We start from the raw sequence: 26,442 nt of genomic DNA, 5'->3' as shown, positions 1-26,442 counted from the left end.
TGACCAAGTGTCCTGTCTACCTGCTGATATGAATGCGGAATAGGTGAGGAGGGACAAACATGCGCTGTCCATTAAAACAAAACAATCTTAGTTATTCACTTTATTGCACCTATGGAAGTACACTTCGTTGCTAATTTTCGATGTATTCAGTTGCAACAGTTTGTTGTCCGGATACCAGTTACATATTATGCGCATTATGACTCGTCTGACATACATTCAGGGATATTACAAAAATTGTCAGTATCATTAACTTACATCTACAGATGTGATTCTCAGTTTCAAACTACCGAGAATTTATTAATCCTATCACTTCATCCTAGTTATTTCAAGACAGCATCAAAATACTACCAAAATGCTAATAGATTACATAACATTATAACATTACTTTTATAACACATCTTTGATGCTGATATGACATAATAGAACGTCGGATTATCATTATAAACACCTACCCAATCGGTTGTATAGTAAAAAACAAGGAACTCATTACAGCTAAGTACATATCCTTACATTAAACATCGTATACCTTAAAAGCCTCAAAAATTGTTCCAAATAAAAAAATCAAAATAAATTTAAAATTAAAAATCACATCATTTTGTACATAAGTGTGTGAGTTACTTAGTTTGTGTTCTAATGATCATTTTAAGCATTTTTATACACAGCGTCTGGAAGTAGATAACTATTTCGTCAACTGGAATAATTTTACCACCAAAATATGAGGCTTTTGTCGGGTCCCAAAAATACAAATAAATGATATTAACAAAACAGTATTCATTGTTATCAAACATCACAACTACATTATAAACTATTGCAATAAAAAATGCTTATTTTATACCATTGTTAAAACAATAAGTTACAAAGTGGTCTGAGTATTTGTTGTTACTGAAATAAATCTAAAGTCGAGATTGATTTTATCTTCGAGAACTTCAGTGTGTGTTACAGAAACTTGAAGAAAATTAGAGAAATATCGACATGGGTTTTATAGTTAGACACCATAACAAACTAGGAAGACATAGAAAATACAATAACAACTAAAACAAATTGTTACACAATAAAATACACAGTCGATGGAATATTTTTACTAATAACTTGGAATGAGCTTGGAATGCCTGACATAATTATCATTATTGAGAAACACTTACATATTAGGTACATCATGTACTTGAAAACTTTTCACACTTTAAAGAAAACTTACATAACCAATAGTTATCATACTTTGAAATTCACTTGAAATAATATTATTGTCAATAAATTGGCGTTTTTATTTCGCTAACAGAATGTTTCAAGCACAACCGAAATTAGTATTATAATTGACAAAATTCTTAACAATATTTATAAAGACAACATCCCAGGCACGAAGCCTAAATACTCGAACCTACAGCAGCATTCTAATTGAGCACCAAATTACAACTATATTGGTGAATGTAGCGAAAATGACACACATTACATTTATTGGAAAATTCATAGATTAACATTATGTTAATTACTAAAGCCGGATCTCCAGCCAAGTTTTTTGAAAACATTCAAACACAAAATTTGATGTTTATTCACACATGCTAAGGAAAAGTCAGTTAATCTAGCAAACAAAATTGTGTGTACGTTTTTACCGGAAATAAAAAAAAATGTTGATTTAAGCAAAAAGTGTGTAGTGAAAGAATATTATTTTGTGTACACGATTTTGTTGAATATTGACATGTTGATTGTGTAGACAACGCGCTAGATCCGGCTTAAAATTGCTAGTAGTATTACACGTCGAGGCACGCTGAGCGTTTGTTTTTACAAAACCTTTTGGTTTGCTTAAAAAATCGCTTAGGTACTTACAGAGTCGCAGAAAGAATTACACAAATGCTTCAAAACTGATTTAAAGTTAGGTTACCTTAGCAAACTGACTAAAATAATGTGTGAAAGAGACAGTATGATACGGAAAAATACAAGTTCGAGTGCTCATTACACAAAGTCTGATAAATAAAGTATGAATAAAGTTTTCAAACTTCTTTTGGTAAATAAATTTTTAGTTGCACCGAAATAAATTTTTTGATCTATAAATCTACTTGATCGTATTAAAAAATGTATCGCTACCGTCTAAATTAATTTATAATGCCGAGTTTACACCTAATAAAGGCAAGATTAAGGCAAGACAATGCCAATATGTGATTCAAGTTAATCTAAAATAAAACTAAATCGGCACAACCTAACTGCAACAATACAGCCCGATCTATTGCGACAAATTATTGACAGCATTAGGTACATAAGAAAAATGGCGTATGTAATAAATTCGTACATATTTGTACAATGCCGCTTAAAATTGAAAATACCCAAATTAAAAGTAACAGAGTCCATTGTTTGAACAAAACATTGCGCATATTTATTTTAGTAGCGTCAGACGTATATGAATTTGACGCTACGTTTATCGTGGTTCAAAGTACAGTAAACAGCACAATCATCATGGAATTTGACAATAAAAACTGTCTCATTGAGCCTGGTGCGTAACGGTGCGCGATATTGTATGGAATTATGTACCGCTACGCATTAGGGCCCGGCCCCATTGCTCCGACCCGTTGCGCTCCATCGACGAATCAACGGAGCACCACGCACAAATTGTATTAAGTTTCGACGCAGGTCAATATCAAACCTACTTAAACAACGGGGCCGCAACGCGCTGCTTCGAGGCAACGATGACGCTGGGCCTTTACGCATTCGATCTGCATCTGCCTTAATTCTACAACAGATTTTGATGATGCCATCTCTTGGACATTATTGAAATTTGTTGATCACAATATTCTTATTCTCGAGCGCATAATGAACGTACCTGCATTGCGTAGTGAAACCAGCAATGTATGTCATTGCTGGTTTTCAAACCTCCGATATAAACTTGAAACCACCAAAGTTTGGCCTGTTTGCCAATATTTTATAACATGGTATTATAGTGAGATATGTTGTGTTTTCTGTTGTGTAACCCACGCTGAAGACCGACATTCTCGACTGGACGGCTGGACGCGGGACCTTACATCACCTGTAATGTATGAAATGTCAAATGCAAATAAACGACCAGATTCATAGAGGAGACACCTATTTCTTTTTTCATTTGTAACATTGTCTGAGAGTAGTCATTTTAATAACTGTAGGCCGCATCTGCGGGCGCTAGGTCCATATTTGACCTTGGGTCAATAAAATATCTTGCGTAAATCAAACAAATGCTTGACCGTTCCTTCCCGCCCGAGCCTGACAGAAGGGACGAACCTAAAAAGTGTTCCTTGATAGTACACTGATACCAAATTATATATATATATATGCCACGCTTACACGGCTAAATCGCTGGCCGATTTTTACAAATATGGATCAGATATAGTTATCTAATCCGAATTTCACAAGCGAGAGCTTTTTTATAGCTGTCTCTATCTGTAAACTCTGTAGTTTATCGGCTATGCACAGACGAATATATGCGATTAGAATTGTTTGTTGATGCACGGCCATCTTCCTCGAAATCAAAATCAAATCATTTTATTCAGAAATTAGACCTTCACAGGTACTTTTTCACGTCATATTCTTAATTAAATGACGTTTACAAAAGCTACAAACTACTAGCATTTCGGAACGGCCGCTTCCACGATGTATGTATATGATGTTTATGTATGTGTGTATGTATGATATCATACCTGCAGTATCTGGCTGGCCTCGAAGGCAGTCCCGGGCAGCAGCACTATGGGCGCGGCCACCCGCCCCGCCTCCACGCACACCATATTTGGGAATTCGTCGTCGCCAAAATCTGGGATCTCCTTCGCGTACTCTGACCAGGGGTTCCAGATCACTGGAATAGGGTAGTTGACGAGGTCAGAGAATTGTATAAAATATGTATAATCTAGATAAAATAGATATTTAGGATCATTCTGTAACAATCCAGCTGGATCATTTCGACGACCTCGGTGGCGCAGTGGTAAAGTGCTTGCCCCTGAACCAAGAGACCCCGGTCGGGTCATGATGGAAAATGGTCTTTTTCTGATTGGCCCGGGTCTTGGATGTTTATCTATAAACACATGTCTCGAACTTACTTTGTGGCTAGCTCAATCTGTGTGATTTGTCCTAATATTTATTTATTTATTTAAAGTTGGTTGGAAAGTCCATTATAAAAATGTATGCAATTATAAAAACTAATAGACCATCATAAAAAACAAAACTTTTCTAAAAAATTTGGTTAAGAAGTCATCACAATAAATGTAATATTTAATGCAGTCGTCGAACAAACAGCTTTCTTTGCGAACATTGTAGTAAGTTGTGACGTCACTTCTACGTGTCATTTAGTATGAAGCGTATGGACGAGTCCTAAACTGTGTGATTTTATTTTTGTTATATCTTTGAAAGCATTGTAATTATCACAGTAATCACCTATTTAATTATCAATATTAAATTACTTGTTTATCACTGTACGAATAGTCGTCAAAATAAAAATATGTCTACTTGCCTATTAAGAACAGAGTAAAACGTGAGTTTTACGGGTGATCTTAGTGGAAACGAGCGCTTCAGAATACCCTAAGGGATCGTTGTAGAGTAAAACATTGTAGTGAGAGTAACTCGGAGAATAACATGAGTAAATGCTATTATTTTTTTTAATCTATACTATTATTATAAAGACGTAAGCGTTTGTGTGTTTGAGGTGGGTAATCTCCGAAACTACCTTACCGATTTCAAAAATTCTTTTACCATTAGAATGGTTCATTATCCAAGATTGCTATAGGCTATATTTTATCTCAAAATTCCTACGGTTGAGAAGCCCCGGGCAATATCTAGTTTTTAATATGTGTAAGACCTACATTTGTTAATTTACGTCGAGAAAAGGCTGCGGTGACGTTAGCGCCGCTTCTACACCAGCGCTTTGGAAGTCGGCAGTAGACTTAGTTTAAGTAATCTGAATTACGTCCATGGAGTAAACAGAAAGTAACAGGTGAAGACACACTTTAAAGAGTTTTAGTGAAATACTCACCAGTGTCAGGGAAGTTGTACTTCTGTATCCGCATCTTGCGGCCGCTGACGACGTTGGTGATGATGTGCTCCTGCATCGTGTTCTGGTAGACGCGGTCCGTCCACTCGTTGATGGTCACCACCTCGCGAGTCTCCTGGTACACCGTGCCTTCCCGCGTCTAGGAACACCAATTAATTCAATTTGTTTCTAACTTTCACTTGGTTAGAATTCAAATTCAAATAATTTATTATAAAATTCACAGTCACTTTTTCACATCAATTGTTTTATTAATATTAATTTCTCACAAGCTACAAACTACTGGCAATTCGGCAAAAAAAATGACCACTGCTGAAAAGAAATGCCGCTTTTTACTAATTATATATCCGTTACTTTTTATTTATTATAGTAATAAATCTGTTTGGATTTTGGATGGAAGTTCTAAAAATAATGAGCATCACCTTGCTATCACTGTTCGGTTGACTGATAGCGAATGCCATAAGGCGTTAAGTACATATATTTTTTTGTAATTTTGTGCAATAAAGTTTTTAAATTACTTAAATAAATAAAATTGCTACTTGAGTGCCGTTTTACCTTATGTGCCATTGACCTGCACCATCAATGGTGCAGAGGACACGAATAAGCTTCGTTTGCATCAGTAATAGTGTAGAAGATACTAAATAATTTCGTTTTACTCTATTAATTTCGCACTACGAATGATCGTGAGCCCGAATAATTGTCTGTGGTGACATCAAGACGAAATTAAGGGCTTATATTCTATCGCTTACTGATAAAACACCTGATACTATGTACCATCGAACAAGTATCGTAAAAAAATGTGTTTCACAAGTGTTGGACAGAGCAGATACTTTTATCCTATAGATTATGATAAAGTGGAAAACATATAAGACTGACATAAAGTGGTGAAACATATAAGACTAACACCACATCACCGGAGCAGTTTACAAAATCAATAAAAAGAGTACCTTATCAATGAACATGCAGCCGTGCATGCCGGTGATCTGGCAGCGGCGCACGTCCGGCACCTTGAAGTACGTGTGCAGCAGCAGCTGACAGCTGAACGTCAGCTCCTTGCTCGGGTTGTACACCCCGATGTTGAAGTGGAGCTCCTTCTCGCGCAGGATCAGCCGGTACGTCAGTCTGAATCTGAACGTTACGTTGTAGATTCTATGCAACTTTTTCTGAGGTTGAAAATCGAAGTTTCGGTCGAGGTAGTAAGCTTATACGAGTAGACAAATAAAACCCCTGCGAAAAGATCGGTCTACTTCCCCGTTTGGTCTATTTTGAAGTCACTAGATAAAAAATAATTTTCTCCCTTGTACTTGGTCATAAGTATAAATAAATGGACAACTACGATGTAAGCTCTGTGCTTATTGTGTGCCTTAATAGCACACACACTAAGGTTGCATATGTCTGAAAGAATGGAAAAAGCAAGCAAACAACCGACACCTGAGATGCCGCAACATGCTTACTCACTCTCTCTCATCTGAGCGTATCATAGATTTCTTTCCAGCCATAAATAATGATGACGTAAACAATATCTACTTAACATTCTAGATAAAGAAATGAATTGAGATGGCATTATTTGAAACGAATATTGTCCTAGACTTCGTACGTAGTCTTGCTGAATTATCGATAGTGGACCACAAAGTTCAGTTAGGATGTCGATAGTACTATCTATACTATTGATACAGTTCATGACTGTAGACAGCATAGCGACTATCAAGACGCAATAATATCGGACAAGTCTCATCGATATTTCCACTATTGGCGTACTATAATCGCATATCGGGCGACATTACTAATCGCTGGGTACTCACTGGAAGTGCCACATGGAGCGCGTGAAGTCGTCGTCCATCAAGCTGAACACGGCCTCGACGTCGCCGCTGGGGAGTCGCTCCGGCATCTTCTCCACGTGCCAGCGCGCTACCCGCGCGAACCCGTGTTGCGGCCCAAACGCCCATTGTCCGAATTGCGCTGCACAACATAACACTATTACATAACATTAATGTGAATAAAAATATCGGAGAAAATCTGCACTCTTGTTAATGATTTATGAGCTCCACTCTCGAATAATATCGTCAAAGACAAAAGTCAAATTATTAGAAAATTTTGCATAATGCAAAATTGACTTGTAATGCACGAAAAACACACGTTTTCGCGTTGTGTACCGACCTTTAAATAATTAAGATACGTTTAAGGTACTTTAAAAATATAACTTTTATCATCTGGATCTATTATCACATAAAGACATAAGGCACGTTAGGGGTTCCATTTCTGATGTTATTACAGTGTTAAGAGCTAACTGGAATAAACTGTCTTTAAAAATTTTACAGCCAACTTCACAAAAAAGGAGTTGCGATATTTTTCACTATTCAAAATTTTCACATTTGTTGTTGATAAAGATCAGTTCAGGGCCCTATTCAATAAATATTACAAGTAGACAATTTTGTAGACAAGTAGAAAAACCTCAATTGAAATTATGATAATCACATTTTAAAATATTTAGACTATGATTTTAGCAGAAATTAATGAATTAAATTGTGGCATAATATACGAACATCCATCGGTAGCAAACGCATCACTTTATTTTTAAATGTATAGGTTATTTTTAAATGTATAGGTTATTTAGTAAAAGGTGTATTACTTTTGAAATGTATAGGTGGCCGGAAATTCTCGACGCCCGAACCGAAACTAAATCGTTAGTCCTCACTCAACGAGCTTCTTATGTTTATAAACTAAAGATTTTAAAATTTTATCCGAAATGACCTTTAGGAGTACAGGCGGTAAATTACTTTAGAATATTATATTTAAATTAATTTATGTAAGTAAAAGTAAATTTCCATCTGTACGATTTTTAAACTACGTAACGAATGTTATTCAGCAGAATTTAGGTAGTCAAGTATTTGCATGCGTATAAATTATTTACTGAGAAAATTATTGTTATACCTATGTTCGGATATAATACCCGATAAACGAAACTCATTGGCCTTAATTATTAAGACAATTTATTTGTTGCACTACAACACTTGTCGAATGATATTATCCTTAAGTTTATCATCAAGTGCATTTGTTTTTTTAGTGAGCCTCTAGATATATAACCTTTTGAGGCTTTTATTCATCGATAAAGAAAGCGTTAAGGTGTTTTTTCTGTTGTCATGATACTGAATTGAATACTTACGAAATACAAACGGTATCCCTCCTCTTATCGCCCGTTTGCCGTCGAACACGGCTTGTTTACTGCAAAATAGAAAAAACCGGTTAAGCCTTTTTATAATTCATTACATATAGAAAAAGGGGAGCACCTATCCGCCTGTCCACTAGAAGCACATATAAGGTGCATAAGCAGATTCAGTACATACACAAGTCGAGAATAGCGCCATTTTAAGCGCCATCGCATCGCAAACCCACAAATATGTGCATAATATTTATTTATAGATTTCCCGGTGGGTATCACGTCGAGCGTGGTGAATGCTCAATACACGGTCCCGATCCGCCATCGCAATGCAGCGTATCCCCGACAGCTACCCTATGCACCTTACACTTACTGCACCAGCTCACGTTTGAAACAAGATCAATTTTAGCGGTTGCATTCCAACGCGGCCGGGGCACGATGCAAAAAGCACCCTTATATTATAAATGCATCAGTGGACAGGTCGGACGCGACAAAAACCGAGCCGAAGCAAGCGACGTATAAATTATTTATGCCATTTTTAGCATTTCGGAGTTCGCGAGGAGTGGACGCGGTCAAAGAGCTTCCATCGACAAGTCGTAAACAGACATATGTGACATTCCATAATCTTTAAAGGGTGCCATAAAAAGGACATCTAAAATCTTTGTATGAATGAAGAAGCTTACATATTTACAACCCTGGCCCATTGTAGTTAACTACTACTTTAAAAATCGAAATTAAAGTCAACGAGGTGACTTGATGCCACGCCACTTAGCGGTAAACCGTAAACAGATGATATATCAGCGATTTTTTTGTCGTGTGAATAATTCAGGAGTTAATGAGAGAATTGTACACGACGCGGGCAGCGTGACGGAGACGCGGAACAAATGCTAATTATTTGGTTCCAATAAGGATATTAATTAACGAGTCGATTACCCGAGGCTGACCACGTCAGACCTCCAACACACGAATCAAGGAGGACACAAAAACAACACTCATGCAGCACATTCTTGATGTGTTTCAACTCTTTTTATAAAATACAAAGAAATTTTAACAATTTTCATACTCAGAGCCTGAAACAGTTCTAATTTTAAGAATGGACACGTTTGGCACACATAAGATATTTGTGCCAAATATGTGCATTAATCGGTCTCCCATTTAGCTGTTACTTTAGATACGTAAATAAATAGGAATGTTTGCTCCATGAAGTATTTGATTTTGTAAATGGATTTATCTGTATGATTACAGTCTGTAATAAAGATTGACCAGACATTTTGTTTATATGGCTTGTCGTGGGAATTTCGGGATTAAAGTAGTCCAGTAGATTTCGCACGAATGAGTAAGAAACATACATACACATATATCCTCACAAACTTTTGCATTTATAATATTAGTAGGATGTAAATTTTAAGGGAAATTTTTATTGTATGTACAACATAATTTGCAAAAAAAATTGCAAAGACACAATAGGTGGACTTAGTGCTAAAAGCATTATCTAACAGTCAACCATTGGTTCATACAGATTATTGTATTTCTATTGAGCAAACTGACAAACAAACATTAGAGAAACAATCTGTGTTCTCGATAATTTGTGCGTTCGCAATAAATAACTCCCATCTCCCACACGATCAAGCGCCCGCGACCCAATGATTTCACACGAGCCGGCTCCAACAATGACATCTACGATCTACATAGGTCCCATTAATCCCATATTCAATGTATAATGTTAATCCCATCCCAGACTTGCAGACTTTTTACAAGAGATCTAATCAACCGCAAAAATATTCCAATCAATCGCAAGTTCTACTGATGTTCTTTATAATGTATTGGTTTCTCAAGTGTTATTCTTTTCGAGTGTGTTGTTTACGAAAGGCAAAGGAACATGACTTTAACGACTACCTACCGACGTAAAGGTGACAAAATAGTCGTACCTATCCAATTTAGTGTCCTAGTGTGTTAGTGTAAACTACAATTAACTGAGTGTCAAGTGTGTTGTTAACGTTTAGCGTCTATCGCGTTTATCGCCTGTGAGAAGAATCTACAATTTAAGCACTTTCTCATGATTGACTTTTACAATCTGCGCGGGAGCAGCTAGCACATTCTGCTCCCTGACCAGATGATAGTAGATATTTATAGCCTATTATTATATTCGAAATTACCTTTATTATTTCACAATTATTTTACATGTACCTAGTATCCAATTTCCCTAATTGGATTAAAATTTTATGATTATTTCAAAAATTACCACAAAAAAGATAATAATAATGTTGTTGACATTAATACTTATTAATTTCACCAACATTACCAAAAGACTATATAACTAAACATAATGACTAAACACAAAAACTTTTATGATCCTTGCCAATACTACTCTTATGCAGCAAATTACGTTTGTACAGTCGGGTGCAAGTTAAGTTACCCTACATTGATCTTTGAACCGCGGTAATAGTGGATTGGTTTAATAGGTGTGCTGACGGCTGTACGTACGTGTATGTGTGCCGAAACAGCCCAACTTAATTCAGTTTACGACCAGTAAACTTTACTACTCAAGTGTAATTAAGTGTATGGAACAGTAACCCATAAAGGTATGGGGGTAGGACTGCCTGACACTAGAACATGCTAAGTGGCGTAAACTTAATGATGCAATTAAGACATTTCAATATTTAATATTCAGTTATGCTGATAAGCACATTACCGCAATTTTTTATTTAACTTAATGTCAAGTTCAATAAATTATGCTTTTATGATAAACTATTTTAATGTAATAACAGAGATAATAAATTACTTATTCATTTATGTACTCGTATAAGAAACAATTATACATAGTACACACGAGTACGGTAATTATGTAACTGTTTGAACAAAATTACTTTTGAAATGTATAGTATTTTATTTAACTAATTAAAAATATATTAAATGTTACCTAGTTCGCATAGCAATATCATAATTTGATATCCTTGGTGATAATAATATTACAATTGTTCAGGATCTTCCTTTCATCAGCACTTGATCACTATCATAATATGTTTCAGTACCTTTTTACCGCGTACTTTACTGTGTACTTACATTGTTATATTACTGATAAAAAAATATACATAAAGTTATATTTAAAAAATGGTAAGCCCTTCTGGCATGATAGGGACCAACACTGTTTGCATGAGTTTCTTTCGGCATTTCTTCTCAGCTGTGGTCGTTCCGAAATGCTAGTAGTTTGTAGCTTTGGTAAACATCATTTAATTTAAAATATGACGTGAAAAAGTGCCTGTGAAGGCCTAATTTCTGAATAAATGATTTGATTTGATTTGATTCTTGTTGCACTGGCAACTTACAAAAAAAAAGTTATTTTATTCCTTATTTTAAAATATTTTACACACTCAGCTACGATTATTCCCGCCGATTGCTTGTAATGTGAAAAGTGACAAATTTCTTGTTATTTAAAAATAGTACATAATAATTTCAACTATGTACCACTACATAATACATTTCTTTAGCAACCAAAGAATTCGGTCAACGATCCTCAAAAAGTGGATAGTGGAAATTGTTCAGTGTTACTAGCAAACAACTAGAAGCACGAAAAGATTGTCACAGGTAAGAGTCCTACTCCAAAAACGACTACAAAGCTCGCTGAAGGCTCAGGGGGCTAATTACCATCATCTCACTGATCTGCATTGCAAATTCGTACCATCGAATTATTTTTTAGTACCTATGAATGCAGTTCAGTTTAGGCACCTAAATTGAACTGAGTCGCATTGAAATCGTTCTGTAAAAGCTGCAGGACTCTTTAGGTTATTTAAATTTCAAGACTGCAATGGGGCTAGAAACGTGGTTTTGCAAGTATGTACACCATCCAAAAAAAAATTACATGTAAAGTACAATTAACTATTAATTTTCCATATAATTTTTGACATTGTCGATAAATTACGTCCTCGCAAACATTCGTGCTAACCCGATAGTTAGCTATTAAATTCAAAGACGAATCAACTTATGTACACTATCAATATCAAAATCGTGACATACGTGACTAAGGTTGTTACAATCTCAAACTGCGAGCTATCACAAATTCCCTATGGAACATTGGCGTGCAAAAACAGCAGAATCTCGGCCTCATAAAGCAGAAACAACACAATAACTCCATGATCAGAAGACTTATCCCAAACTAGATAAACTTTTAATTAGACATTCCGGATGGAATTCCTCGGGAACTGTCGCCGAGCGATACATTCCCTTCGGCAGAAGGGCGAGTTTTTACTCCAAGCAAACTCGTTCCACGCCATTCTCTGCCAGATAAATAGCGACAATAAATATACCTTCGGAGCCAATCGCTTTCCCTACGCTTGATTTTAAATCAATTTCCACCGGGACGTAGGCTGATTTTGAGTAAAATCATTTATTGTATCAGCGAATCATTTCACATTTGATTATGCATAAACAGATAAATTAATATTATTTCTCATTGTACGTTATTGCTAACACTATTGATAGATTTTATTTAAAGTCTAAAGCCTTCTGACATGACTTTTGTGACTACTGTATAGTATTAAGTACTGGCATAAACACTAGTTAACTAAATAGAGTTTCCTGAGAGAGAGAGAGACAAGATTCCTCGAATAAAAAAAAAATTGATATTTTTAATTTATACAATTACCAAACGCACAAAAAGCGATTAAGCTAATCTTACAAAGAAGCAATCCATGTCGCATGTGCCAGTAAAAACTGTAGATAGTAATTTCTCGGCTCTCATGCTCATTGTTCTAAAGACTTTCCTTATTGAACCAATATGACGGGCTTCGCTTCTCAACATTGTTGTCACGAAACTCTCGGAAACCGCGGCAATGCACATATTGCATCTCCTTGCCGCAGACACTACGTGCATATATTTGTGTACGCAGGCCCGGGTCCAGTTTTCTAAAAAGGTTGGTAACCCAAAATCACTGAAATTCACATCACAATTTACTTTTTTATTTGCAAAGGGCTAGAACGGATTTCTTTTTAGTGCCTCTGAGAAAAAAAAAACAACTAATAACCTAACATTTTCCTTGGATTAGTGTTATGGATAAGATCTAACTGATATGAAGTGACCCTATACTTATATGATTTAACAACAGTTGTAATTATTTATTGTATTTGATTTTTATGTCGTACAAAGGCAATTAGTTTGTGTACATGGTCAGCCCATAGCGTCCTATACTCTTGGTCCCTCGACCCTTGCACGATAACTTCGTAATTACTCCATACTGTAGTATTACAAAGAGGCTACTAACCTGTTATGCCCATGAACGGTATTCCATTATTATTGCCACAACGCTCATAAGCCTGGGGCGTCTCCGTGTAATATTAACGTAATTTAAAAACAATGTAATCATCTGCCCTAATATGTGCTTTGAATAAAAAACATAACACTAACATTTATCTAGTAAAAACGTTGATAACAATAATCTACTCTAGAAAAAGTTACGTTCAATAAACACCCTTCCTAGTAGTTAATGAATCCTTTAATTATTTAACTTGTTGTGTTATGAAAAAAGGTTGTAGAGCAAAAAGCGCATCAGAAGCTATTTGAAGCGCTATAGAGTTAATGACTCGGAGCGTGTTACTTGACATATTAAGAAAAGGCAGTAAACGGGTTCGGGGAAAAAATAGCTAGTGGAGTTAGAGCTATCGTGGACAAATTAAAGGTCGAAGGGACAATGCGAGGTGGTAATTAGAAACGTTTTAGACAGTCTAGCCGCGTCCCGATACCGGTATAATTACCCTGTCTGCATGGGACTAGTCAACTGGCTGCAGTGCGAGTTTGCAATCTTTTCACCCTCTCATCTTCGCATGTCAACGAAACCCGCCCTGAGTCAATGAAAACCAATTAAATTTTGATTCGACTGTGGTTTTACAACACACCGTCAGAATGCTTATTCGTCTGTCAACTGCCAAAGCTGGAGGCTGTGTCCCTTCGTGGCATCCACGGGAGGATGTAGACTTATAATATTCTACGGCGGAATCACGGGCCACAACGCAATTTTCACTATCGAATCTTTGAAAAGCTGCTATAGTGTGAAGTTAATTGTAAACTCGCACTAAGGCTTCTGAATGGTATTACCAGCCCCCGTTCAATACTGTTCGCTGGAAACCAGTATTTTGCCAGTAGCTGCACTGGAATTATGATCAATTAATTTAAATAAACAGTTATGCTATTAACGTCTGGAGCAGCCATTTTTACGATGTCAATACGAAGTCATACTTATAAAATTCTTCAAGTAATTATTGGTTGCCGTAAAACTTGTCGCTTCGTATTAAACTTTTGGAATGCTCAATTAGTTTTCAATTTAAATTCTCTGTTGCTTATCCCAACTAATAGTGTGAAAGCGAAAGTGGGTTTATAATTTGTTACTTCACGCTATCTACTAAGCCCGTATACTAAAAGTATTCTTGATACACCTTGAATAATGACCTTACGACATCAATATCAACCTTAACTAATCAATATAAAATGAAAAAATCCCTTAAAAAAATAAAGTTTGTAAAAATGCTTATATACGTATAGGTTTGTTACTCTTTTACACAAAATCTACTGGACCGATTGTTTTAGAATTTGGTACCCGGGTAGAATATAACTGGAATAACAAATTCCCTCGGTAGCGAAGCCCCAAGGCGCATCTAGTTCTAAATAAATACAAACAATTTGTAATTTAACTAGAACAACAACTGACATGCTAACTGGCGAGGAAAAGTATCAAACTTCAGAACGTTATAAAATTAATTATAGCGTGTAATAAGTAGCAATAAATGTAATAAATACTTAAAACAACATTTGTTCAGACAGCATAGATAATTACTTGTACTTCGTAAATAAAATTGCAACTCATTAGTTTAATGTTGAGATTCTATTTGTACGATAAACGCATTGTTACAAGAAATTAATATAATTTATTTTATACATATTTAATAGTAATGGCAACTTCAATACTGAAAGTAATTTTTCTCGCAATTAAACCAAAATAACATGTCTTTATTTCCAGAGGTTTCACGTCACGGTTGTGGTTTCTACAAAACCACAGCCGACGGCTGTGTATAAAAATTTGGTATAAAACAAAGTGGGCTTTGAGGGGTCATAGCCGAGAATGTAATGGGAACAAGTAAATGTTGATTTTACAACATTTGGCCCACAGGAAAGTTAATGATAAGTTCACCCGTCGTGTCTGTTGAGAAGAATAAAAGAAAATAAAACAATGGCGGCCCATTGTTCACCGTCCACATGTCCCAAATGCTGGATTGAACGTCAGCTCAGCACCTTGGATTTCAAAAAATGATGACTCACTGATAAACTATTATCTTATTTGTCTGTCTGTATGTTTTAAATAGTGTTCACCTGAATATTTTTGTTGGAAATCACCACCTAATGAATTCTATTTTATTCCTTAGTTCGAATTAATAGTCAACTAAGCGGAAATCATAATCCTAAAAAAAAATACTTAATTATTTTTATCACTTCTTTTTAATTTAAAAACTATCTGCTGTCTGTCTATATTATAACAAGGGAAATCAAAGGGACATATATCATTAACTATCCTAAGGGTTTCAGCAGGTTTTTTAAGATGTAAGTTTTTGGGAATAATCATTTAATAGAAAATGTGTGGAACAACCATTGTTTTTAAAGTCAGATTAGGGTTCTAGAGTTAACGATTTTCGCAACTTTCCAAGTGACAACAGATCCTAACTCTTCACATTTGGACATGGACAATTTATACTCAATTAATGCACATTCATTGCTATTAATAACTTATTAAAATGTAGTCCAATCGTAGGAGTCAACTTATCAAAATAGCAACTTAGCTATATAAATGTTCCATTTAATTAGTAAGATTCATGCCACAGTATATATTTAGTATTTTAATTGAAGCGGTGGTTATGTAATGATAAAGCCACCTGTGAAACGAAAGGTCCCAGGTTTGAATCCTTCTTGTGCAATATAAGTTTGTATACCAATCTTACTCATGTATTTTCATTCCGCTTGCTTCCGGTGATCGAAAACGTGAGGAAACCTGCACTTTGGTTGATTGTCAATTTGTGTGTGAAATTGAGAAGGCAAAGGCAAACCACTCCATTAATAGTGCCAAGAAAGTCGTAATGTGTGTTTCATTCCACATAATGACCACTATTCTCAGCAATGAAGAATAAAATTATGAAGAAAAGTGACTCTTAATTTCCTTTGGTTTCCAGTCTGATCGATTGAAACTCAGTACATAATATAGATTTATTATATGATTGGAGCAGTGCGTCTGTGATTTCACAAGTACTTCGCCCTTCAAATGTATGACTTGCCTGTAGAGAATTTGAGTCAACAGCTGCTGCCCTACCGATCCTAGGAAGTGAAATATCGGAACTAACGTGGGTTGCAGCAAGAGGCGTCTATACATAGTATTTAGTTAACAATATATACTATAACTATTTAGTTACTTGCTGCGAAGGTAAAGAGAAATGCACGTATGCACGGTCGCTTTCGCGATTCGATTTGTGTGTATACGAACGACTATATAACAACTTATCAATAATTGGCGATAGGTAATAGGCGACTTGACTAAAATCTGACACCACAAAGTGGACAAACTAATCAAGAGCTTTGTATGTAAATGCAAGAGGAACCATAAAACATGGGTCAGTACTAAGTAATGAGGATGAAAGATGAAACCGACGCACTTCATAGGGATAAAGTGCTACTAATAGTACCACAAATCAAGACTAACTTTTCTTTCATGTTTATTGCCAAGTCAGATTAATAAAAACTATAAATATAACCAGACAATAATCCTAATAATCGTCCGTATAATAGAATTAGCTTGGAGTTGCCAGACATGTATTAAATAGTAAACCTGAGCACAATAAACAGACTTTGGTCTTTGAAAACAATAGATACCTGTTATTTGTATTAAAACTGCTTCATTATTTTACCAAATTAATGTCTGTTCTCTTCACCATACATCACAAATTGTAATGACGTCCAATACACCTTTACAATCATCGAAGCATCTAGGTGTATACAATTCTTCAAACACATTATAAAATAATTTAGAAAATCTAAATGTTCAGTGATTGATGGCTGACTCATGCTTCCTTGTTTTTCACAATGTATATAGCACGTTAACACTTATAACATCAGTGCAGTGCATTAGTTAATTAAGCAACTAGGAACTCAAATAAGTGTTTAAAATTATCAAGCATTACAGTATGGTGGATTACAGTAATTTATAAATTCAATAAGATATGCTTCGCTTGCGCTTTAGCTGCAAATAAATGCGTTTGCTATTTGCTACTAACACGCCTCCAGTTCTAGACATTTGAATTTAAATAATATTGCGTAATAGAATTAGCGGCCTTTCAAAATCCATCAACGAGATAATTAATCATAAAAAATGCAAAGATCATTTGTGCCCAAACACATGGGCTTCGGACGTACGTAGCTATAATAATAGCAACACTGATGTTATTCCATTAAACTGGATAGTTAATGAAGGTCCTTATAAAAGTAAGTAAGACAGGACAGAGACAAACGCAGGACAAGAAGTGAGTGAAGTAAGTGGTCGCACAACAACCTCCCCTTGCGACACGGGTCAGCCTGTAAATAGCGCGCAGATGCTCGGGACAGCCGATTAATAAGGCGACTCCGCCCCGGGCTGCGGTGGCGACCTAACAGCGCCAATTTACAAACACCCCGCTGCCAGATAAGCCGATTAACCAGAATCTCGGAGACAAACGTCTCCAAGGTTGCGGTTGCCTATTTCATGCTTTGTATTTACAGTGGCTGTGAAGTTTCTAGGGACCGGACAAATGCACTTTTGCCCAAAATTATAACCAAGATTGTAATAGGGTATTAGCGTCACAAGAAACAAGCTAGCCAAAGCCATCAAATAATATTACCAGATATTTGACAAAATTCAATTATGATTTTTTGTCAGTAAATTGACCGCAATTTAAAAAACAAAACACAATAATGAAATACCAACTTCTGATATCTATTTCTTCATAATCTTTAAGTTTAATAAAAAATTAATTATATTAAAGTTATATTCAATAAGCCTTTGATGACCCAGTCTGAGGTATCAAACTACATGTCATAGTATCAATCTCTAACATACAAAAAGCGGTGTCGACAACGAGCCAATGTGACCATTTTTAGCCGGATCCCGAACGAAAAGCCGCGTCACGATCTCTATCAGCTGGTGCGCAACATTAGCCGATAGATCATACATACACCGTGACCATGTAAGGCCGCTACGAGACAAATTCGATGATGTCATGCATCTTGTAGACTCGAGTGCTCCACAGCCGAATCGCGTGCGCTCTACACCAAGCTACATAATTACACGCCCAAACAAAAGGCAGAGTTATCACGGACCGACGAAAATTGTGATCACCACGCAATGGAAGCGTAGGATGATAATAAGCACCCAAATAATGCTATGAGTTACATCTTAGTCGAGCAAAGAAGTGACAGAGATAAATTACCTTTCCTCTCGAGATTTCCCTGCAATAACTAAATTTAAAAACGTTTCGCACATTGTGAATTTTCTATATCAAAATAACATACTAAATCTATTAAATTAACCACCTTAAGATAGGTTTATTCTATACCGCATCATTAGATGTAAATACTGGATACCAAAAGGTCAAGAACGACTGCCGTGATGAGGATTCACGTCAAAAATTTTAAAAGACGTCTTAATTGTGATAAATCGTCCTCACAACATATAATTACGGATATGTAATAATAATTATGTATGTACGGTTATAGCTGGAAATAAATCATGTCCGAGTTAGCAAACCTAAAGGATAATTGTACTAAATCACAATCTAAGCACTGAGACAATGAATTTTGAAAGTGGGTGTTGCATTACTAAATCACAAATTGATCCGGTAAAGCTGCCAATGTAGAATTGACTGGAGCGATGCTTTGGGCGCAGGCCTATTGAATTTCATCCCAGATGTCGATCTTGTGTGACAATGTCTTGGATGTTAAGTCGCGGCAAAAAATACAACATGTGTACAACGTGCGGTAATGGGGCAAGCACGTAGACTGGACACTTCGTTGAGTTTGCTCAATATCAATGAACAAGTATCTTGACGAAAAATCTCTTTAGTTCTTAATAAATAAAAATATTTTAGCGGCTATAATAGCAAGTTTAGATAAAAATAATATCAATTAGCCGTAGCACCCGAGTAATTTACATCGAGCCTAGTCAAAAGAGTTGAAGCTGTGGTAGTGGAGCGGCCGGCTATTCAGCGGAGTCAATGGCGTGTGACCGGCGGCTGACGAGAGGTCGGCCGCTGGATGGGTGACGCTGACATTCTTTACTCTTGTCTTGTTTTATTTTTATAAACTACAAACTATTCAAAAGCGACTAGCCTTTTCTTCTTAAATCGAAAAGCGAAACAGTCTATCAGGTTTTAAACATCTCATCCATTCCAAGACTAATTGTAGACAGTTTATATCGATTCGATAGGAAAACGAAGTGAATAAATAATAATCGCAAGCGTCGTAAATTTTCCATCTAATGGTGCGATAAACCCGTCTCCACAAGCGCTGATCCGTGAAGCTCGGCATAAAATAAGGCTTGCACTCATTGACGCGCGTCGACGATCGATGGTGTAATCTCGCGGTCATCCCATCCTGGCTTTGTCTGTGCATCGGGAGCGGCATAAAATTATCTGGGCATTAGCGGGCCGAGGGGGCGAGTGGGGAGTTCGGGGACCATTTGTCATCGGCGGTGCGGGATGGCACGGGGGGGGGGGGGATACGGGAAGAAAGTAGCGGCGACTCGGGGCTGCAGACGGGACCACAAAAACAAGACGCGGAGAGCAGGGGCGGGCCACCGCACGCTCCAGCCACCCGCAGGGATGTGCCGACGGCCGGCCAACTTCGTTATCGCCACGCTAGGGGTGTTACTAAAACACTGTTGTTTAACTTTCATGTCCAAACGGTCAAGCGGAATAATTAGAAATGAGAAATTATGAAAATTTTAGCTTTGGATTACATTTTAGACTGTTAGATGTACTACTATGTACTGTTTACAGTTAAAATGTAGAACGAAGAAAGAGACGCTCACTTCTCTCATTATAGTATTTTTAATCGCAAAAGATGCCGGTCTCAAGAATGGCTTCATGCAAAAAAGAAAAAACAAGCAAAACTCAACAACGCGGATGTGAACAATGGAATTCTTAAAGATGATAATTATAATATTAAACAATACAGATTTACTTTTAAATTCAAATTTTAAGATCCTAAAACTTACACGTAGCATTAAAATCAAATCAACAAGGTTTAACGTGGTAATTTATACGATAATACTTGTATTGAAATTTGTGTAAGCCGGGATAGGATATGGGATAAGAACGTTATAAATTGACTTATGCAAAAGTCTGATCGGACGGTCGAAAATCCCTCAGTCATAAAAGGGTCAAGCGTTGGTCACGTCCGCCGTCCACACGGGCGCAAAAAACGCGCGAGTACAACTACTATATTGGATATTAGAACAGAAGGCGCGTGCCGACAAGTTTTTGCTCGAACCAACCGCGAACATGCCAGTCACACGTTATTTAATTTAGAAAATCACGCACAGACCCTTAATATTTCGGAACAAGAAATGAATATGCGTCTAGTCTAGGACTACAATAAATGTTATCTGATGCTAGCTATACCTAGTGATAGCGTCACATCACGATCCTTATAAATATTTAATTCTGGTCCGTTACTAATTGTCTCAATAAAGATAAAATCTATTTTTTGTCAATTGCCATAGAAACCACAAAGAACTGCACAAGATAGTTTCGAAATCAGTCAACATCTAGACTTGGACAGGAAATTGAAATGGATGCCGCAATAAACGTAGAGATAAAGATACGTGTTAGAGATATAACTATAAGACAAAATACTACATTCCATGGAAATCAATTTATTATGAGCAAACTAAAAATACAAAATGGCTGAACATATATCCTCATATAGACTATAGATAACAGAAATTCTTAGGAGCTTTCATAACTAACAATATCTCCTACACTATCAGCTATACCAAGTCAATTTTAGGGATTGTTGAACCAGAAATATCAAACCGAGCCTTAAATCCTGAAATGATAGCCAAGAAATACAACTACGAACATATAAATATAAAGAAATCAAGCGTTCCCTACCCCTAGCCACCTCACATTAGGTCCTAGCTATACTTGTGGCTATAGCTATGTCGCACATAGAATCATTAGCGCCAGTCGGTCGTTTGTTAGAGCCATTCTCTGAGAGACCGTTTTTTGTCTCCGCGCCAAATTGCATCCGCACAATACGTGCGCCTCTAAATTGATTTAGAATTAATTGCGATAAAACATGAGTTATTACGCGTGATCCAATCTGCGGAGAAATTGCATCGTAGAATGCAAGTCACGTTAGGTATGCAAACACAGGTCGGGTGATAAAAAGTTTCATCGAATCAGTAATTTCTGTTATTATTTCATTAAAGTCATATATCTACATAATATGAAAAAAAGAAACTTGTTTATAACTTCGCAATAACACACGTTACAATGTTCAAGCTACATAATGATAGATAACGTGTATTACATAAATATTCTGCAAATTTACGAGAATATTTCCACACAAAGGACATGAATGAATCTTTAGAGGAGTCCCTAGGACCGGAAAACACAAGCTGTCATGACATGATCTTGTGTGATGTGCCCAATAGTGTGTTATCATGAAATATGGGTTTATTTGTTCTATGCAAGTATTGTATTCCACCCGACAGTGGAAGCAAAGTAGTATTGTTAATTGTATGTTTATTTCGTAGTGGCAGTAATGCTATGATACATCCGCCAACCATTCATGTTTTTCAAAAAATTTGACCCAAATTCTATTTTTATGAAAAAATTAAAATACAACAGGTTGTATTGTGTGTGCCGATAATTAGGAAATGGACATGAATATCCTTGGTCCACCTGATACCATACCTTCCTTAGAAAGGTAGGAAGAACAACACGAGAAGAATAATATAAATGATATAATAATATTGCTGTTGTATTGAAAATCTCAAGAACCAAAAGCCCAGTCATCGTCCGAGTAGACTTCTCAGCCGAGCACGTATCATTAGCGGAAACCGCTCGTTTGCACGCGGATACACTGACGGCCAGATTTTTTCAAAGTAATTCCTCCGAACCGGCGCCATTTTGATAAATATACTCAAAAATGTGAATTAGGCTGTTAACTCAAAAAAGTTTGAATTAGGCTGTTAGATAAAATCAAACGATTATTTTGAAGACATTGATTATGAGCGTACCTACGCGCCACGTCCTGTGATGAATTCTTCTATTGCACACATCCCTACCAGGGATAATTTAATTATTTTTTCAATTAACGCAATGTTGGAAATGATGGATATGCGATATTTTCGAGTAAAGCCATGTGCAATCTCCTTGAGGTAAGGCAGCGCATTTGCTTTTGGTAGCCCCAAGCTGAGAAACATTCACTCATTTTTCATATTTTTTTCATTAAAAATTCTAACATTAATTCATTAAAAATGTATAACTTACACTATTTTAATTGAATCGATCGAAGTCACAACAGGCTTTTAGTGAATAATTTTTTTTCGACAATGATTCAATAGATTTTTTGCTGAATATACATATACCATATATACATAATAGAAATATTGAAATCATTTGAAACTGCGACCTATTCCGTGTCTTTAGATCAAAGTTTTTGACCGTGTAAACGCAGCATTTATGCTTTAATGGTCATGATAACTCCCGCTGATTTACTAGGAACTAACTAACTACTGAATACTGATATCTTTTATTGAGATTAAGCACGAAACAGCTCGGAACGGAAGTTTCTCTGAACGATAGCAATCAGACATGCGGCAATTTTATACAGAAGTGTCCAGCTGCGCTTGTGACTATGAAGGCTGTGCTTTGTGGACCACGAACCTTGAATCTAGCTATAAAAATTACAAACTATGAGTAAACTTTAAGAAACTTTTGACCTTATATTTGTCAAAATATAGCTCCGAATCTGGGCTCCGACGCTGTGCTGACCTGAGAAGTAACCAGCTATAAGTCTGTAATCTAATTTGACTTCAGCTGCATACGAGACAGGTCACAAAATTCATAGGATCGAATGTGTTTGGAAACCAAACTAGCTAGTCTTAGAAAAAGTCCAACCAGCCCAAACGTGGACACGATTTTAAGACCTCGTTTACAATATTGGACGTAAGGAGTGTGGTATTTTTAATTTCGTTTTGACATCTATTGTGTAGATTTTATTTTCAGTAAAAAATTTCGATAATATTTCTGATGATAAAATTTTTCCTATTTCAAATAAAAAACCATGATAAACTTGATTTTCGTTATTCGGAAACATTTACATACTTATCTTGTAATTTTTATTTTTAGAGACAAATTTTACAATAGTATTGTTCAAAAGGTATTATGGCCGAATGTTTTAGAAATTATAATTAAGTTTAATTAAAGAATGAGCTTTTTGAAATTGTACAATCAAATAATTTTCTGTAAACTGAAGTGAGATTATTTATTTCACTAAAAAAGAAGTATGTGTCATATAATACAAATTATATGTATTTAAAGCAACATAGGAATATGACATTCGAAATTTTTATAAAAAGGAAAGTAATTGAAATTACAGATAGGGTATTTGAAGCTCAAAAAGTAAGATTGCGGGCTTTTAACTTATTAACTGGACATTGACAGTTGGACAGTGCAAAATTATTCTTTCTCGACACAGTCTATAATTTGACTTCGTCTTAATTTGCAGATAATTTAAGTAAATAATGTCAGGAGTATTAAGCTACACATATATTGCTTAAAACAACATCAAGATTTATATTAATGCTAATATAAGCACAAGTCTTATTGCGAATAATTACATGGTGTCGAACTCATAATTAATCATTCGTAAATAAATTATAATTATTAATTAGATGTGTTGATATGGAAAATTAAATTGCGTTTGCAGAGCTTATTCATTTGCACATAAATAATATTCTATTCTTACAACCATAATGACATTATTAAACTACTTATACCTATGTTTCTCGATATTCAGAAACTACTGGACCGATTTTTAGCACAGTGACCTCCATGTGCAACATTGTTACATTAGTACGTTTTATTTATGGCAGACGAAGTAACGAGCGAAGCGCTAGTTCATAATAATTCGTATTTTTTTATAATATTTCATGCTATAAAAGAAAATAGCAGAATAAATATTTTATCATAGTCCTTGAAATTTTAATATAGAAACAACAGGGTGCAACTTTATATAGAAAAATAAAGTTTATATTAATTATGAAGATTATAATAGCAACATAAGCTTTTTATGACATTCTCATTCGTTCTTTTAACATAAAATTATAATTTATACATTTTTCAGTTTCATTTAAATTAAACTCACCTTACAAATAATTGTTCTTGATTGTTAACCCTCCATGATACCACCGTAGCTCCTAAAACAAAACAGCTTTCATTAAAATGCTCAAGTGTTAAATTAATAGTAAAATATTGAAACAATGACATTTTTATTGTAATTGCGTACATATTATTTCATAGTAATTTTTAGAATTAAATAATTGTATAAAATAAATATAGCTTATAGCTAGCTTAGCTCAGCCTGAAACATATTTGAATTAATTTAATATGTGATATTATCCAAATAGCTCTGTTTTTTCTTACAAATCCTATAATGTAAACAATCTTACCATGTCTTTTTCTGATTTTTACAGCAATATAAATTAAATTAGACTTTTTCGGAAATTATATTTGTGATTATTATATGTTAATAGACTTTAACATGTATGAATGCAAAACAAAATTTGGTTTGATTTTAAACATAAATATATACCTACTTTGAGTATTGTTTACCTTGTAACAAAAAACTAAGTGTTTTTTTTTTACTTACTTAGTTTACATATATTCACTATCAAGTATTTCATAAGTATATAAGTAAATAAACTAAAGTTTGAATTTCAGATCTATACCAGGTGGACCAAGTGGGTTATGAAGTTTAAAATAAATTTAATTAAGGATATTGTATTTGCACTTTACATAATGTAACAATGTTATCTTAAGTGTGATAATTCTTAAAATTTCCTTTTAAAATTTGTGTAAAAAATATTTCTATCGTTTTGTATAACATTTATTTAATAATATATGTGACAAGAACTTCACATCACTTTCACCTAACACCCCTTATAGTCCTATTTTTTGTTCGAGATTTATATTGTAACTTAATTAAATAATTATATCCAACACTGCCATAAAAAAACTTTGCCAATATACAGCTATGGCCTGCCACAGGAATTTCGATATAAAAGCACTTATTACTAATCTAGCATACTTATTGCTATTCTAGCGTGTACCAATATTCATGAAAATCCAATAACTAGTATTTTCGTTATTGAGTAACGTACATACAAACTTTTGCATTTCTAATATTAGTAGAACTTTATTATTGTTATCTTGATATTTCTGTGCCAGTATTTTGGGTTACACTCACTTCCTTGTGATATGATATATTAATATTGCTAGGTGGTGTATGACTTATGAATATTTTTTGTGAGTACATCAAAAACCAACCTACAATTTAAAAGCAAGTAGGTACCTACCTATATACAGTTTACTTCCTACAATCCAATAGTCAAGGTCATAATCACCGCAGACAACTTTATTCACTGAGATGAAAAAACAGACTCACTTGAAACTATTAAACAGCTGCAACGTAATTGACTACATAATGATTTTTAATAAAATGTATTCATTCTACGAAAATTAAGTATGTAACAGCTAGTAGATTATTAAAAATTAAATAACATACAATTTCAAAAGTTCCGCGCGTCCCCACGAATATAAATAAAGAAGTTGCAGGTTATACCGCTGTTGAACTATGAAGATAATGCCTTAGTTATAAAAACAAAATCGAAATTTCAACCTAATCTTAATAACAAAATATAATATTTATTATAAAATCTCACTCACCGAAAAGATTTACGGTACAAGTTGTATTGTTGCCTCTGTCGAGAACGACAACACTCGTCGCTGCCATTTTCCGTTTGACAGCGAAGCCAACTGCCAAAGCTGGTGCTGAGTTGCCAGCTATTATCAATTTCGAAAATTAAAGCTGTCAATTTGACAACTTAATTCTACTGAGTATTTCAAGTTGAAAACAGTCTCATATTTACAATAAAAATTACAAAAAGCCATTCAAAGTACAAGTGTCTATACTCAGTGGGAACACCTGGTCTTTTGTAGA

At 35.2% G+C, this 26,442-nt stretch overlaps 1 protein-coding gene across 1 annotated transcript; it reads right to left on the bottom strand.

Moving 5' to 3' along the window:
• Positions 1-85: 85 nt before the first annotated feature.
• Positions 86-26,272, bottom strand: LOC128676382 (uncharacterized protein). Its single transcript, XM_053756473.2, has 8 exons — positions 26,169-26,272; positions 24,589-24,640; positions 8,157-8,215; positions 6,796-6,952; positions 5,941-6,121; positions 4,979-5,135; positions 3,657-3,808; positions 86-3,013 (listed from the first exon to the last, which is right to left on the bottom strand). The coding sequence occupies exons 1-8, from the start codon at positions 26,233-26,235 to the stop codon at positions 3,005-3,007; spliced, it is 834 nt and encodes a 277-aa protein (XP_053612448.1). The 5' UTR covers positions 26,236-26,272; the 3' UTR covers positions 86-3,004.
• Between the last annotated feature and the right edge of the window lie 170 nt (positions 26,273-26,442).

The sequence above is a fragment of the Plodia interpunctella genome, chromosome 2 (assembly GCF_027563975.2).
Source record: "Plodia interpunctella isolate USDA-ARS_2022_Savannah chromosome 2, ilPloInte3.2, whole genome shotgun sequence".
NCBI lineage: Eukaryota > Metazoa > Arthropoda > Insecta > Lepidoptera > Pyralidae > Plodia > Plodia interpunctella.
Note: the sequence above shows the minus strand (reverse complement) of the source record. Positions and strands in the feature narration are given on the sequence as shown.